Below are 14,380 nucleotides of genomic sequence, written 5' to 3'. Positions count from 1 at the left end.
CACCGCGCCTTGCACCAATATATAAATATCCGATATGCAATATGGTCGCAATGACATGGACAATAATAGCAATAGGATACGATTTCCATTTGCAATAGTCCAGCTCAGCTATCGGCAAACGAGAAACCAAGTCGTTCGAGGAGCGTGGCGTCGGACCGCCCGAGCGCCACGCGCCCCGCGCGAATCTGCTGCAGGACGTCGCCGAGGGGGTAGCTCCAGAGCTCTTCGGGCCACTCCCACGCGTGCGCCGGAACGACAAAGGTCGCTGGTACATGCACATGCTTCTGGGTCGCCCTGTACGTCGACAGCGCCAGGAGGCAGAGGCTCCAGTCGACAACGACGTCGGGCAGCGCGGGCGTCAGTCGCTGCAGCGCGGCGCCAAGGCGCAGTCGACGCACGTCGGCGGGCCAGTTGTTGTCGTCCGGGATCACAAATATCGGGCTCACGTGCGAATGGCCAGTGCGACGTTCGTAGGCTGCAAGCCCTTCCTGCACGAGCTCGGCGGGCGGCCGGTGGACGCAGCGGCTCGTCGTCGCCGTCGACGCGTGCCAGTGGGCGCCAAGCGGAACGTTCCACGCTTCGTGGGGCCATTGAGCGTCGTTGGCTGGCACGACAAATGATCGGGGAATGTTCATGTGCCCGTAGCTGCGGTAGAACATGTGGCATGCCCGGAGAAGCGGTATCGACGGCGGCAGCGGCCGCAGTGCACGGGTCTCGTCCGGCTCAAAGAGCTCCACGGGGGTTTTGTCCGTCGTGGCTATATGATCGACATCCATACGAGCAGTGCCATCGGCATCCATACGAGCAGTGTCGTCCACGTCGATACTTCCCGAGTCGTCCATGTCGATGCCGCCAGCGTCGTCATCATCCATACCCCAAGTGTCGTTCTTAGACTGCGTTGGGCTCGGCAGTACTGGCTCGTCCGACACTGGCGAGCCGACCGAGGCGTCGTCCGGCGCAGCAAGACGGACGATGTTGAACCTCGGCGTATGAAGACGCAAGCGCAGTGGTGACACGGGACTCGGACTGTCGTTGCCATCGGGCGTCACATCTCGCGGCCGAGGTCGACCCGGCGGCGCCATTGGGAGCGGGGCACTCTTTCGTTTCCTTGACACGATGAGCGGCCTCTCGCTGCTGGATCCTGGCTGCTTGGGGTGACGGGTTCTTCGCGCCATCGCGGCGAGCGTTTTCAGAGGCGCAATCGGGGTCGTGATCGGTCGCGAAGGGCTCAGCGGACTCGGTAGCAGCCGCTCGTCGCTTCTCCGAGTCGACGAGGCAAAGCCGAGACTCGTGAGCGACTGCTGGACGTGCGGTACGAGGCTGGCAAAGTGGTCGCGCAAGACGCGGGCAAAGAAGCCGAGCGGCATCCCGAGGAGGCTGCGTACCCACTTGCCACCGACGCTCGGGACCGTATAGAGCAATGGCACGTCGCTGTGGCCAAATCGGCTTTGAAATTCGTCGAGCGCCGAGACGACCACGAACCAGTTGTAGCGAACGTGCTGCAGCGACGGCGGCGGCACGCCTGGAACGCCCAGCGAGGCGAGCAAGTGCGCGTGCACGGCCGTCATGCGGCGGAGATACACTCGCTGCTTGGCCAGCAGCGCCCCGAGCGCCAGCTGCCAGACACCTTCAGGCCACGGCGCATGCGCCGGGACCACATACGTCGGAGGGACAGCCGCATCCGCGTCGACGAGAAGCTTGTACTGCGCAAGACCGGCGTCGACGTCGCCAAAGTCGACGGCCGTCCACTCAAAGTGGCGTCCGTCCAGCTCTGCCTTGCGCGCCAAATGCATGTGCTCTTTGCACTGTCGAATCCACTGCACGACGAGTCCGAGCGGGAGGTGGTGCGTCTGCGGCGGCCACGGCGGCGCGTCCGGTACAACAAACGAGAGTGGGACGTGGAGATGCTGAAAGACCGCATCAAACGTCGAGAGCGCGTCGAGCTTGGCGGCCCAGCGCGTCGCCGGGTCGAACCCGAGACACTTGAGACGCTCCTGGTACCAGCGGGTCGCAAAGCCTTCGTGGACCTCGAGGACTGTCCAGTAGTAGCCGCACGGGTTGTCGCTGAGCGACGAGAGCGCAGTGTTCTCAGGCACGGGCGTCGGTGTCGCCTCTAATGCATCTTCGAGCGTCGGCCAGAGCTCGTGCGCCCAGAGGTCCCAGACAAACCCCAGCTCGTCGAGGGCGTCGATGCGCACGGCGTTCAAGTCTCGCTGGCGGCGGCGCAGCGTTAGCACCTGGTCGCCAAGCGGGTAGAGCGCAAGCCAAGGCTCAGTGCTGTCGAGCACATAGTCGTCGGGCACTAGAAGATGGCCAAACCGGCCGTGGTACTGCCGCAGCGCCGAGAGCCGCGCCTTCCACTCGCACTCGTCGTCGAAGTGCTCGATGGTCGCCGTCCAGACGTCGTCGGGTGGTCGCATCGTCGCATCGTCGGTCGTCGTAGGATCTAGTCCCAAGTCGTCGTCGTTGTCGTCGACCACATTTGTGGTGCGGTTGCGAAGCCATCGGAGCGCCTGTGCCGTCGCACGCGGTAGCAGCTGGAGGCGATCCGCCTCGACGAGCCGCTCGACCCAGTAGCCGAGGTGGAGGTCCCCGCACCTGTAGCCGGGTGGGACGTGCACGTGACCAGTGACGCCGACATAGTCTTCCAGCGCAGAGACAACTGCGCTCCATGCGGCGTCCGAGCAGAGGTCGATGTCGAGGTCGGCCAGCTGCCGCTTGCACGGCCGAGGCAACAGCGGCTCACGGACGCCAAGGGTCCATGCGATCTCACCGAGCTTCACGCCATGGCTCTCGATCGGCCACGTCATGTCGTCTCGCGGAATTACAAAATGCACGGGCACGGCGCTCGTGTCGAAGCGCTGCAGGTAGTCGCTGAGAAGGTCCAGCAGTGTGGTCCACAGTGGTACGCCGTCAAGGAGCCCGAGCGACCGGGCGTCATTCGCATCGTCCTCCAACAGCTCGTACGCGTGCACGGCAAAGGAAGGCAGCGCGTGCGCTAGCATGAGCCCTTCGTGCGCCCGGATCCACGGCCGGCTAAAGGGCGGCACGACAAAGTCGGTTGGGATCTCAAGCGACCCGTAGAGGTCCCGGTAGAGTCGCAGCGCGCCGAGGATGACGACGGCCGGTCGAGCGACCGCAGCTTCGCGCCGACCGCTGGTCGGTGGCGGTACGATGATGCAGCGGACGTGGCCGCGCTTGGACGTCCAGACAAACCCCATCGCGTCGAGGAGCCGGCGCTGCTGGAGCATTTCTGGCGACGCGCGGACCTGCGCAATGACAGCGCCGAGACGCAAGCCGTGGAGGTGCTCTGGCCAGAGCTCGGTCGACGGTACCATGTACGAGGCCGGGACGTTGCACGACCCAAACACGGCCCTGTACGTCGCAATCGCTTCGAGCGTAAAGTCGAACGGGACGTTGATCTCGAGTGGCTGCACCTTGATCTTGATCTCGTCCTTGGGTGGCGCCGAGATGCTGATCCGCCGACGCTGTCGCGGCCCAAGCTGCGACGCTGGCGTTTTTGCTCGGCGTTGACCGGGTGTGAAGTCGTCCTCGCCGCCTGAGATGCTGCTATCCCCCGAGCTCTCACTCTCAAAGCCGTAGATGACCGAGAGATCCATCGCCGGCAGCTCGCCGGGCTCCATTGTCTCCTCTGGCGAGTCATCAATGTACACGTACGGGTCGGCGCCGTCGACCTCGGACTCACTGCCATCGTCGTCGTCGCCGGGCTGCTCGACCATGGGGCGGGCGCGGACGATGGCGGGCGCGGCTGGAGAGTTCGGCGCGCTCTCTTCCGACGACGACTCGACGGACTCGCTCGAGGACTCTGCATGGATCGCACAGAGGTCGCGGAGGTCGTCCATCCGAGGCAATGCGGCCAACGAAAACCCAAATGCCAGGATCGCCGCCTGAAATAGCCACATTTAACCGCCACAATTAGCCACAAGTAGACACAATTAGCCACAATTAGCCACAATTAGGCATTGGACCCGACTTGACTGCATTTGAAATGACAATAATGCCCATGGCCAAGAGGATCACTCAGGTATCGCTGCGCGTCGGTCCGAGAGCTTCCTACTTCTAGTCGGTAGCGACAATTATGTATATCAAAATCTTTCCAACCAAAACTAGCGACGACGACGACTAAATCTAAATCTACGCCATCGATGCGTCCGACGCTGTGGGAGTCGTGGCGTCGGCGAGGCTGTACTGCGTAACTACCTGCAGCACCTCGACTTCGTGCTCGACAAGGTACTGCTGGCAGCGCTCTTCGACGACCATGGACGCCACGTCGACAGGCCCGGCGACAAACGACTGGCGCACCGACACATCGAGCGTCCGAGACGCGAGCGAAAGCGTCAGCAGCACCGCGTAGCAGACGCGGCTGCTGTCGCTGGGCCACCCATAGAGCTTGAGCGAGACCGTGTCGGCATCGAGGCGCATCGCCACGTAGTCGCCGTGCTGCAGCTGCGAAATCGGCGCCATTGACGACTCGCCGTTTGGGAAGACGCGAAAGACGCGGGGCACTTGGTCGAAGACAAACTCCGACCAGACCGTATCGAACGCGTGGAGGTCCGAGCGCACCTACGCTTCAGTGCTGAGGACGCACGATGAGTGCTCCGACTACCTGAAGGGCGGCGTCGGTCACGCGGAGCTGGAAGCTGTACCCCATTGTGATGCCCCGGAGCAGCGAGACCACGGAAGGGTCCAACTCTGGGTTCGAGTCCATGTACCGGTGCCCCACGACCTTGTCGAGGACCCAGTGCGCCGAGTACGTTGCGGGCGACGCCATCTGCGCGCGCAGCGATCCATCCGCCTGCGTCATTGTATCAACTTTGTATCAAGCACCCGAATCGTACCATGTAGACTTCGCGGAGCTGGGCGACATAGTAGTCGAAGCCGGCCGTGTTGGCGGTCTCGGGCGCGTCGAGCCCGTCGAGGTAGACGCGGGTCGAGTGGAGCTCGGGCACCGAGCTCGCCGCGTGCGCAATGTGGCCGGCCACGTGCCCGAGGTGCGTGCCCAGCGCGCCGAGGCGGGCGTTGAGAAGGTGGTAGTAGTTGTTCAGCCACGCCACGTACGACTGCGCGAGGTCGCCGCGCACGAAGAGGAAGCCCGTGCTCTGCGTAAACTGCTGCACGTTGTGCAAGAGCACGTCCGAGGACCCGAGCGTCGCGAGAAGCAAGTCCACCGCGCACGACTTGAGCGAAATCAGATCGTGCGCGACGGGCGACATGACCGGGCGCCGCGTCGGGATCATCGGGATCGCCATGGCCCGCTTCCGCGACGCCGAGAACCCGAGGCGGTCTCCGAGCGGCAAGATGAGGCTTTTCGCCAGCCGCGCCTCGACCGCGTGCAGTTGCGGCGCAAAAGCGTGTGCTGGCGGCAGCTGCAAGAGGCCAAAGAGGATGGCAAGCTGCCGCTCCATCGTGCTCGGGTCCAAAAGCGCGTGGGCGGGCGGCGCTGGTGGCCGCGCCGGCGTCGTCGACCGCATTGGCGACGACCCGATTGAGAGGCCTTGCATGACGTTGAACTCGCCTTCGCACTCGCAGAGCGCCGGCGTCGCGTTCGAAGCGCCGTCGGCGTCGCTCTCGCGGTGCTTCTGGCAGTGGTAGCACGCTCGACGGTACGACATGACGATGAAGGGCGGCGAGATCGTCACGGCGAGGACGACCAAAGACGCACCCGACTTTCGCAGTAGGTAGCCCTGTCCACAAGGCTTGAATGCACTAACACCAAGGGTTGGAGGATGTACCACGACTTGGTGGGTGCACGTTCGGTGGGCCTTGGTCGACGTCCCCATCCAGCCGTAGTGCCACCCAAGGTTGTTCTTGTGGTTGAAGCGATACGTCATGGTTTGTGTCGCCTACAGCGTTGCATCGTACCGACGGATCGCAGAGGTGCGGTACCTTGTTGTAGTATTGGTACTCGCTCGGGATCCACTCGGCCTTGTTGTCGTCGTACCGGCGGAGGTGCAGTAGCACGTCCTGCGCGTCCAGCTCGTCGCCAACCTTGTACACAAACTCGGACGTCGTCTGGAAGCGCACGACGGCAATGTCGTTCTCGACGTCGGGCGGCGCGTTTGTCGCGCGGAGGTCGATGGACGTCGCGCAAAAGTTGGCATACGAGTGCGACGGGCAGCAGTGTGGAAAACACCTACCATAGATGCTCGCGTCGCATCCGCCGCATTGGCCATTCATCGAGCACATACCGAATGAGCTACGCGACGCATGCCAGGGCGGCGACCATGAGTACTGGGACATGATGCATCGACGTACCTTGACACTGTTGGCGCGGTGGGTCCTAGCCGTCGCCGCCGGCGTGAGTGGCCCATCCCTTGGGTGCAATCGGTCTTACCGGAGGTACTTGAGGTCGAAGAGGGGTCGGTTGCAGCGGCAGTCCTCCTTCTCGAAGGCCAGCGCCGGCGCGTCCATCGTCGCTGATGCTGCAGGAACAATGAACTGTTCTCCGGGCGGCGCGGCCAATCCGGATACGCCGGATAAAGACGCATACAATTCCCCACAGTGGTGGTGTGGACCGTATAAAACTACGATTTTTTTAAAACGCTGTCGACCCCAAATTCATTGACGCCAGAGACTATTCCATACATATTCCAAGATGTACGGAGGAAATGATGTAAAAAAATACGTTGGGATCGCGAAAAATGACGGTCGAAAGTCGACCCTGCGACACGTGGGAGCCGGTATTTTAATGGAAGATATACAAACACCAAGTCATAAAATACTGTCAGACCGGACGGGCCATGCGGCGGCGGTCCCACTTTTGCATATGTCGCTGGCAACTTCAAGGCTGAAATATTATATTGCCGGTGACCGATATATATTGAGCCCAATGTATACCGTTCGAAAATAATTGCGTGTCTACAGTGCTGACCATCGAAGCGCGGCTGTCCATGCAGCGAAATGGGTACGTTTCATGCGATGGGATGTCGCTTCGAATATCGAATATTCACATACGAATATTACAGCGTGTTGTCGCTCCTCGCGACGAGCATATTGCAACCGCAGCGCGCTCTAGCATCCATATATTCAATATGGCAGCCGGTCGTTGATGCTGGGATGTGTCTTTGGCGCCCGCACTCGGCGCTTTGCCAGTGCAGCCGACGGTGGATGACGTCAGTAAATGGTGTAGGGTCTACTGCCGAAGAAGACTGGAATAATGCTTGTGGACCGAGGGCGAGTCATCTTCATCGCCACCCATCGCACGCGACATGCTGATGGGACATGGGCGGCTGCCGGCACCACCGCAGTCATCTCGTTCCTGGCGTTCGATTGGCCAGCTCGGGCTCGTGAGTCCCGGGACCTCTGTCGTCCTAGACTAGTCAATAATCTGACAATATTGCGAATATTGTGCGCATGTACAATGTTGCGAAGTCCCGAGAGCGACGCGCCGGGCGGCTGCGGCCATTGACGTCGTCGGCGTGTCCAACTCTGCGGCCGAATGACCAGTTTTCTGTCAAGTGATGATGACTAGCGAAGGTTCGCGAATTTCGCACGCATTTCCCACTTTATTTCGCACCGTGCTCCGAAATCACACGCTGTGTTTCCACTTCCTACACTCCTTCCAGGGACCCTACTCCTTCCTGCCCCTCCCACGGTCGATGACGAGAGTCGATTGACGCGAGCTGATGGACGCATACAAAGACCCTAGTCTCACCCAACACCAAGTCGTCCTTAACCAGCATGTACACTTCGACCAGGATCCTATTGCAAATGCCGTTTCAAACTCACGTCAGGCAATGTGGTCTCTCGACCCCTACCCCCAGACGGGGGTGAGCTAGAGAACAGCACAACTTGTCATCATGACGTGTTTATTACGACACGTTGTGGTCCGGCCGCGGCTCGTACACAACGTGATAGGACACGACGGGGGTTTCGCGGGCGGCGAACGCGTCGATGCGGGCGGCGGCCGTCGACGTCGAAATGTCCATCGGCTGCGTCAGCACCGCCCGCGACACGGCGACCGTCGCGTCGAGGGCCTCGTCGTCGGCGACGAGCGTCAACCGGACAATGTGCGCGGCGCGGTCGTCGCCCAGCGGCCAGCTAAACAGCTGCAACCGGATCGTATCGCCGTCGACGTCGCCGGCGTAGTCGCCGTGACTCAAGCCCGCGACTTGGCACAGCGACGACTCGCCGTGGGGCAGCACGCGAAAGACGTGGCCGACGCCGTCGAGTTCAAACACGGCCGGGATCGTCTCGTACACGGAGAGCGCCGAGTGCACCTAAAGCGTCCACACGTTTTGAACGGCGTTCGTACAAGTGGCAGTACCGAAAGCGTCGTCTCGTCGAGACGCGCGTCGAACGCAAAGCCGATCAAGGCAGCGCGGACCAGCGATAAGAGCGCCGGGTCGTCGACGCCGGGCGCATACGTGTGGGCGATCGTCTGCCGGTACGTCCAGTGCCGCGTAAACACCGACGTGGCCGGCCGTCGCGGCGTCGGTGCCGTCGCCTACATCGTCGGTCTACCGGTTGTTGTATTGCGTGGCGTACCAAAAAGACTTCGCGCAGCTGCGCGACAAAGTAGTCGAACCCGGGACTTGCTTGCGCGTCCATCTTGTGGAGCTGCGTGAGCTTGGTCTGTACCGGCCGCAGCTCGTCGACCTGCGACGAAAGCTGCACGATTCGCGCCACGAGCTGCGTCAAGTTCGTCTCCGAGTGCCGCCCCAAGTGCGAGACGACGACGCCGTGGATCTCGGCGAGCCACGACGCATAGGCTTCGTAGAGCTGGTCGCGGTTGAAGAGGACGGCCACGTACGAGCTAAAGAGGCGCGGGTTCACGTCCAGGAAAAAGTCGAGCACCGAGCTGAGGATCTCGAGGCATAAGATCTGGATGGGCTCCACTAGCGACGTCGGGCGGCGGGCGCCACTCGGCGCCATCAACGGCGGGTGCTCGGCCGTCGTCGCGCCAAAGCGCGCCAGGAGCGGTCGAAAGAGGCGACTTGTCACGACGCTTCGCACCCGCGCGTCCACCAAGAAGACGGACGCCGGAATCTCCTGCACGAAGAAGAGCAGAATCGCCAGTTGGCACTCGGCGAGCGAAATGCGCGGCGCCGACACGGTGCCGGACGCCATCGAGGCGACCGAGAGCGACGCCGACGGCAACGGCGTGTTCAGTGCGCTGCGCCTCGGCGCCGGTGTCTCGGGCAAAAGCCCTTCCGAGACGTTAAACTCACCCTCGCAGTGGCACGAGTCGCCGTCGCCGGACGCTGGCTTAGCTTCGGACGGCTTGTGCTTCTGGCAGAAAAAGCACGCGCGGCGGTACGACATGACAATGAACGGCGGCGACGGCTGCACCGCGAGGACGCGGAAGATCGACGCGGAGACAGGGCGCAAAATGTAGGCCTAGTATATATCACCTCGCTGCGTCCGCATCTGACTGGTTCGTACGACGAGGTAGTGGGTGCACGTTCGGTGGGCCTTGGTCGACGTCCCCATCCAGCCGTAGTGCCACCCGACGCTGTTGTTATGGTTAAACCGAAATGAGAGCTCTTGATTTTGCTGCAGATGGAATGATGAGCGCCACGGTAGCGTCCAGTCGTATCGTACCGCGTTGTACTGGCCCATGTGGCTCGGGATCCAGTCGCCCTTTGGGTTGGCAAGACTGCGCACGTCGTCGAGCACGGCGCGCTGCGCAATCTCGTGACCGGGCTGCAGCAGCGCGTCCGTCGTTATGTGGAAGCGCAGGAACGCCACGTCGTCCAGCGACTCGTGCGCGACGTTCGAGACGCGGATGCCGAGCGACGTCGTGCAAAAGTTGGTGAACGAGTGCTCGGGGCAGCAGTGCGGGAAGCATCTACGCCAACCTCAGCGCCACGAACCCGATGGATGGAGGTACCGAATGTACTAGTTACGCGCGGCGAAACGCAGGCCAAATGAGCTACGACGATTCTACAATGGCTAGAGTGCGTACCTTGACACTGCCCGCGCGGTGCGTCCTAGCCAAGTGTGAGCGGTCCGAAGCCGTCGCAAGCACCGTCGTACCGCAGGTACTTGAGGCTGAAGAGCGTCGGCGCGTTGCACGTGCAGTCGTCCTTCATGAACGAGATTGTCCACGCCATGATCGTCTGCCGAGGTGTGGTCCAAAGGCCAACTAACGTTACGGGGCCGGCGCCGCGTATCCGGATTTGATCCGGCTGCGAAAACTGTCCGCGGGCTCTTGGTTTCAGTATGCACCGCCACCTGTCCAATCTCGCCGTATCCGGTCAATTCCCATGTTAGAGTAGTGCACAGACAATCTGCGCGCATAGCCACAAAGCGCATAGATACGTATGGTCCAAATACCACTCAGCTACTTCGGTCGTGTACTGCACAAGGCAATTATTACCCGCCACCAACGGGCGCCGGTGGAACAAGTCGGCTGAGATTGGTCCGGTGGTTTGGTCGATCGTTCAACGCAGACACGCGACCAGCGAGGTGCGTCAGGCTGCTGAAGCGACGTATTACCCAGACCAAGCTTTGGCAGAACCGAGCGCAGGGGCATCTGGGCGGGCGTTCTGGAAACCTCATCTCCGCCTGACACCACTGCCCAGCGACCGACCACCTATTTTTGTGGACGGTGCCACTGGCGCGATTGGCTCTGTCCTCGGACTGACGCCTCTCAGCGCTGCGAGCTCGCCCCGCGGTACCCTAGAGCGTTCAGAGTCAGGTGCCAACGGCCACACATGGCGAGAAATATAGAATACCAAATACCGTTGACAGGGATCCGACACTTGGAAACAGCAAGAATCGCGCGATGCTCGCGAAGATGCATACCCTCTGGAAGCGCACTATCGACGCTGCAAGGCCGACGACGCATGCAGGCGAGGACAGTGGACGAGCTACTGCTGATCGCTGTCGTCGTGGAGTCTCAGAAGTTTGGAGCCTTCGTGGAAGTCGCTCGTCTTGTCGCAGCTCCGAGTCAGCGCCACTGCGACGCTGACCTAAGCACTGGTCTATCGATGCACATGGGACGTCCACGCAGCACGCTGTCTGCACGGCTGTCATTCGTGGGTAAGTCCATAAGGGTCCGGTTACGAGTCAGAAAAGACATCTCGGGTCGGCCGATATCTCTACGGTCAGATGGCTCGTCAGATAATTGGTAGACACAATGTAGCGAGTAAAAGTAGCAGCCGTTTGAATTTCGTTGTGCAGGCTCTAGACAAGTAAGTACTCTAGCCGGGTACGAAGGTTAGGCTTCAAGTGCAGATCAACGAGTCGTGGAGGACGTTGATTGCATCGGTCGAGTGTTTTAGGTAGAAGCTGCCGGTGATCCTTGTTGTCCATGCTACGGAATGGCAGGCTCGACGATCTGTGCGATTACGGCCACGACCCATTGGACCCTAGCCCTGCGAACCACTAACACAAACATAGCAACATTAAGCAGTCGCAAGATTCTGGAGCATGCTGACAACTCGCCAACTCACGAAACCAAAGAATGCGAGATACCTCGGTCCAGAGTGCCTTACGGAGAAGCTCTCATCGTGCAAAATGGAAGCGCTATTGATGTCACGGCATCGTTCATGGCTCCATGTGTCGCGATGTCCGACTGCACCTTCTTTCAAAACAAGAAGCTGCCCCAGAAAATGCTCCGCTTCATTTGTGCGAACACTCAGAGCCTTTGATCGATAGGAGAGATAGGCCATTTGGAGATCTTGCGCTTCAATGCGTCAACCTGTGCGCATCGAATGAGTGTAGCAACATTCAAATGGGACGCGTGGCGTCCTCAAACAATAAGATCTGATTGGTACTAGATCATAGACAACGTTGTCGCTACAACTAGCAGTGTCATGGGCAGCACGATAGCCAATGGATCAGCCAGCCGCGACGTGCGAGGCCTGCGGTGTAGTGGCTACGGACGACTAGGTAAACGTAGACGATCGGCGTCCACCGAAAGAGTCACACGGCAAAACACCTCCAAGAGACGGTTGGATGCCATCGACACGTCGCAGTGCTCAAGATCAAGCTTGGTTCCTTGGCTGCTGGGCGCTCGTTGTCTTCCTGCGCCCTTGACAACGTTGACGAGGCGCAGCGGTTTCGACACCCAGCAAAAGGCTGGCGTTTCGGATCGAAATCCCAACGCCCAACGTCATCGCTTCGTGGTGCACTCGCGTGGATCAAGCGCATGGACTATGTACGATGCATTGAGCTACGACACGCAAAGGTGCGGAAATAGTGTGGCGCATCGAGTGCTGGTTGCGGGCGACGCACTGACGGACTACATTTTGGCCGTTGTATGGATGCTTGGCCGTTTTGATTAGACAACATATCCGGATAATTTACGCAATTGCACTAAATGAGTATACCTGGCGTGCAACTGCAGGCGCGGGTTTGTGGCGGTGTCGATGCAAGACGGTGGTAGCTGCTACAGATCTCGTCAACTCGCCGCCGCGGCGGCGGCTGCCTTCCTGTACCAGATACCAGTACGGTTTTGGAAGCCAATAATGACGTGATTGGCGCTGGTGCAAGGTTACGGACATTATGTCGATGCTATTTTTTGATATCTTTGGGCTTCGCTTGCACGGGTAGTCCTCCCAGTCTTGTGTACTGTAGCTGCTGTCAACCGACTGGTTCTCCTATGGCGATCACCAAGTGTCTATTGAAAGGAGAGGCGAGAAGAAGGACTGGGAATATATACACAGATGCATGAGGACGAATTGTTCGCAGAGAGGAATGCAGCAGCGCAAGCAAGCAACCCCCAAATGCTCTGTCCGCTCTGTCGAAAGCTCCAACTTGTGCTCGTTGCTGAAGTGAGTTGTATTTAGTTTAGATATAATTTACACTGAACTCGTTTGGGGTGGACTTTCGACTTCGAGCGTATTGTGCTAGACGGCCCAACTTGTGCTGTAGTACAGTTTATGTTTTCAAGGATCTACTTCTTGACGCGCATCTGGAAGGTCCAACGTCGTCGTTGAGCGGACGTGGAAGTGAGTTCCTTGGGCGACTACGTACTGTTCCGTGTTGCAGTTGGCGTCTGCTTAGACAGCGGCTCGATGGCGAAGGGTTCATTTGGGCTGGCGAGGACTGGTGATCACCAGCCCTCACCAGCCCAAATTAGACCCTTCGGGTGATCACGACCGACGCGCGCTGATGGCGAACCCATTGTGTACCCGACGGTGTGTGGTGATCCCAACTCGCGAGACAACGCAAGACTGAGGACCGACCTGACGCGTTGACGTTCACAGCATTACCGATGCATGTCGACACTCATTCGCAGGAGGTCGTAGAGTCTTCGCGGCGCTTCCTTTTCTAGTCGTCGCTTGCCAGTTGGGTGCTGATGGCTTCGTCGTCCGCCGGACGCAAGGACCTCTCAGAGCTTCCCGACGTCTCTCGAGCATGAGCGTAACCTGCAGCGCTGTTTAACACAACGTCACGTCGCATCGCATTCATCACAAGTAGAGTTGAATCAACGCTCCAAGGTTGAGGCATCGCGCCGCCAAGGCCACACCTTTGACAGCGGAATCCCAAAACAAATTGAACCATTGCGGGTCGTCAGGTACGAGCAGTCGATTTGTTTTCTGGAAACCGTGGTCGTGTTTGGCAGCGAGTGGCTGTCGCCGCTTCAACTGGCGCAGCTGCCCAAGGTGCGAGAATGATTCTGACCCCTCGGACCAAGGCAACTGCAGCTGTTGCACTGCCTACTCTCGTGGTCGTCCACATCGTTAGCTGTTGCCTCTGTATGCAAGCAGCCGCTGGGCCCACTTTCTCTCATGTCGTGGCGTGTGAGACGACAAGCCTTGCTTCCTCGATGCTGGATACAGGGATGCTGTAAGATAGCAGACTGGCAGCAGCACCGTCGCCAACAAGGAACGCCAGCCGCGTGATAGGAACATGGCCGATGGCGCAGGGTGACCAACGCATCGCAGCGGTGTCGAGTGTGCAGTTGCCGCTTCAACCATCTCCCGCCCTGCGATGATGTGGACATGCAACCATCGTGTCATCCGGGACGACATGTGTTATACCTGTTTAACGCACGCATTAGGATTGGTGCCCGCCACACTTTGGCGCGTGTCCACTGTTATAACACTCAGCGTACCCACGTGGGGTGTATCCGGAAGATTCGGTCGGCGCTGGGCATTCGCAAATTCGCCAGCATGACCACGTACGGCTCGACGGGCAGCGACAGCCTCATGAAGCAGGCGCGCAAGGCGCACACGGTCCTCGACGTCGACGCCTCCCGCGCCGTGCACCTCGCCAAGGCCGGCCACGCCAGCGAGGCCCACCTCGACAACGGCGGCCACATCAAGAGCGCGGTCTTCGGCGGCCTCGACGGTATCATCACGACCTTCGCGACCGTGACGTCGGTCGCTGGCTCGGGCCTTCCGCACGCCGTCATCTTGATCCTCGGTCTTGCGCACCTCGTCGCCGATGGCCTCTCGATGGGCAT

At 60.1% G+C, this 14,380-nt stretch overlaps 4 protein-coding genes across 5 annotated transcripts in view; 1 reads left to right on the top strand and 3 right to left on the bottom strand.

Annotated features, from left to right (window-relative positions):
- Window positions 1-64: 64 nt before the first annotated feature.
- Window positions 65-3,887, bottom strand: SDRG_04737 (hypothetical protein). Its single transcript, XM_008610421.1, has one exon. It carries the CDS (start codon window positions 3,861-3,863, stop codon window positions 105-107), a length of 3,759 nt encoding a protein of 1,252 aa, XP_008608643.1. The 5' UTR covers window positions 3,864-3,887; the 3' UTR covers window positions 65-104.
- A 136-nt stretch (window positions 3,888-4,023) lies between these two features.
- SDRG_04736 (hypothetical protein) lies at window positions 4,024-6,432 on the bottom strand (the record flags this gene model as incomplete). Its single annotated transcript, XM_008610420.1, has 8 exons — window positions 4,024-4,584; window positions 4,628-4,816; window positions 4,860-5,705; window positions 5,754-5,864; window positions 5,908-6,154; window positions 6,210-6,217; window positions 6,277-6,301; window positions 6,356-6,432. 8 exons carry the CDS (start codon window positions 6,430-6,432, stop codon window positions 4,156-4,158), a joined length of 1,932 nt encoding a protein of 643 aa, XP_008608642.1. The 3' UTR covers window positions 4,024-4,155.
- Window positions 6,433-7,806: 1,374 nt separating this feature from the next.
- SDRG_04735 lies at window positions 7,807-10,132 on the bottom strand. Of its 2 annotated transcripts, XM_008610418.1 has the most exons (8): window positions 10,000-10,132; window positions 9,929-9,953; window positions 9,854-9,861; window positions 9,565-9,811; window positions 9,406-9,516; window positions 8,509-9,360; window positions 8,288-8,467; window positions 7,807-8,240 (listed from the first exon to the last, which is right to left on the bottom strand). In XM_008610418.1, the coding sequence occupies exons 1-8, from the start codon at window positions 10,074-10,076 to the stop codon at window positions 7,833-7,835; spliced, it is 1,908 nt and encodes a 635-aa protein (XP_008608640.1). In that variant the 5' UTR covers window positions 10,077-10,132; the 3' UTR covers window positions 7,807-7,832. The 2 variants fall into 2 exon arrangements, with proteins under 2 accessions (XP_008608640.1, XP_008608641.1); XM_008610419.1 differs by having other exon boundaries at window positions 9,854-9,953.
- Window positions 10,133-14,087: 3,955 nt separating this feature from the next.
- Window positions 14,088-14,380, top strand: part of SDRG_04734 (hypothetical protein) — a gene marked incomplete at both ends in the record, with an annotated part of 882 nt that continues 589 nt past the window's right edge. Inside the window, one exon of the mRNA XM_008610417.1 lies at window positions 14,088-14,354. Within this exon, the coding sequence (XP_008608639.1) occupies window positions 14,088-14,354 (267 nt within the window). The remainder of the gene's footprint in view (window positions 14,355-14,380) is intronic.

The sequence above is a fragment of the Saprolegnia diclina genome (assembly GCF_000281045.1).
Source record: "Saprolegnia diclina VS20 unplaced genomic scaffold supercont1.12, whole genome shotgun sequence".
In the NCBI taxonomy this organism is placed as follows: Eukaryota; Oomycota; class Saprolegniomycetes; order Saprolegniales; family Saprolegniaceae; genus Saprolegnia; species Saprolegnia diclina.
The sequence above is the reverse complement of the archived record's forward strand: the minus strand, read 5'-3'. Positions and strand labels throughout refer to the sequence as shown.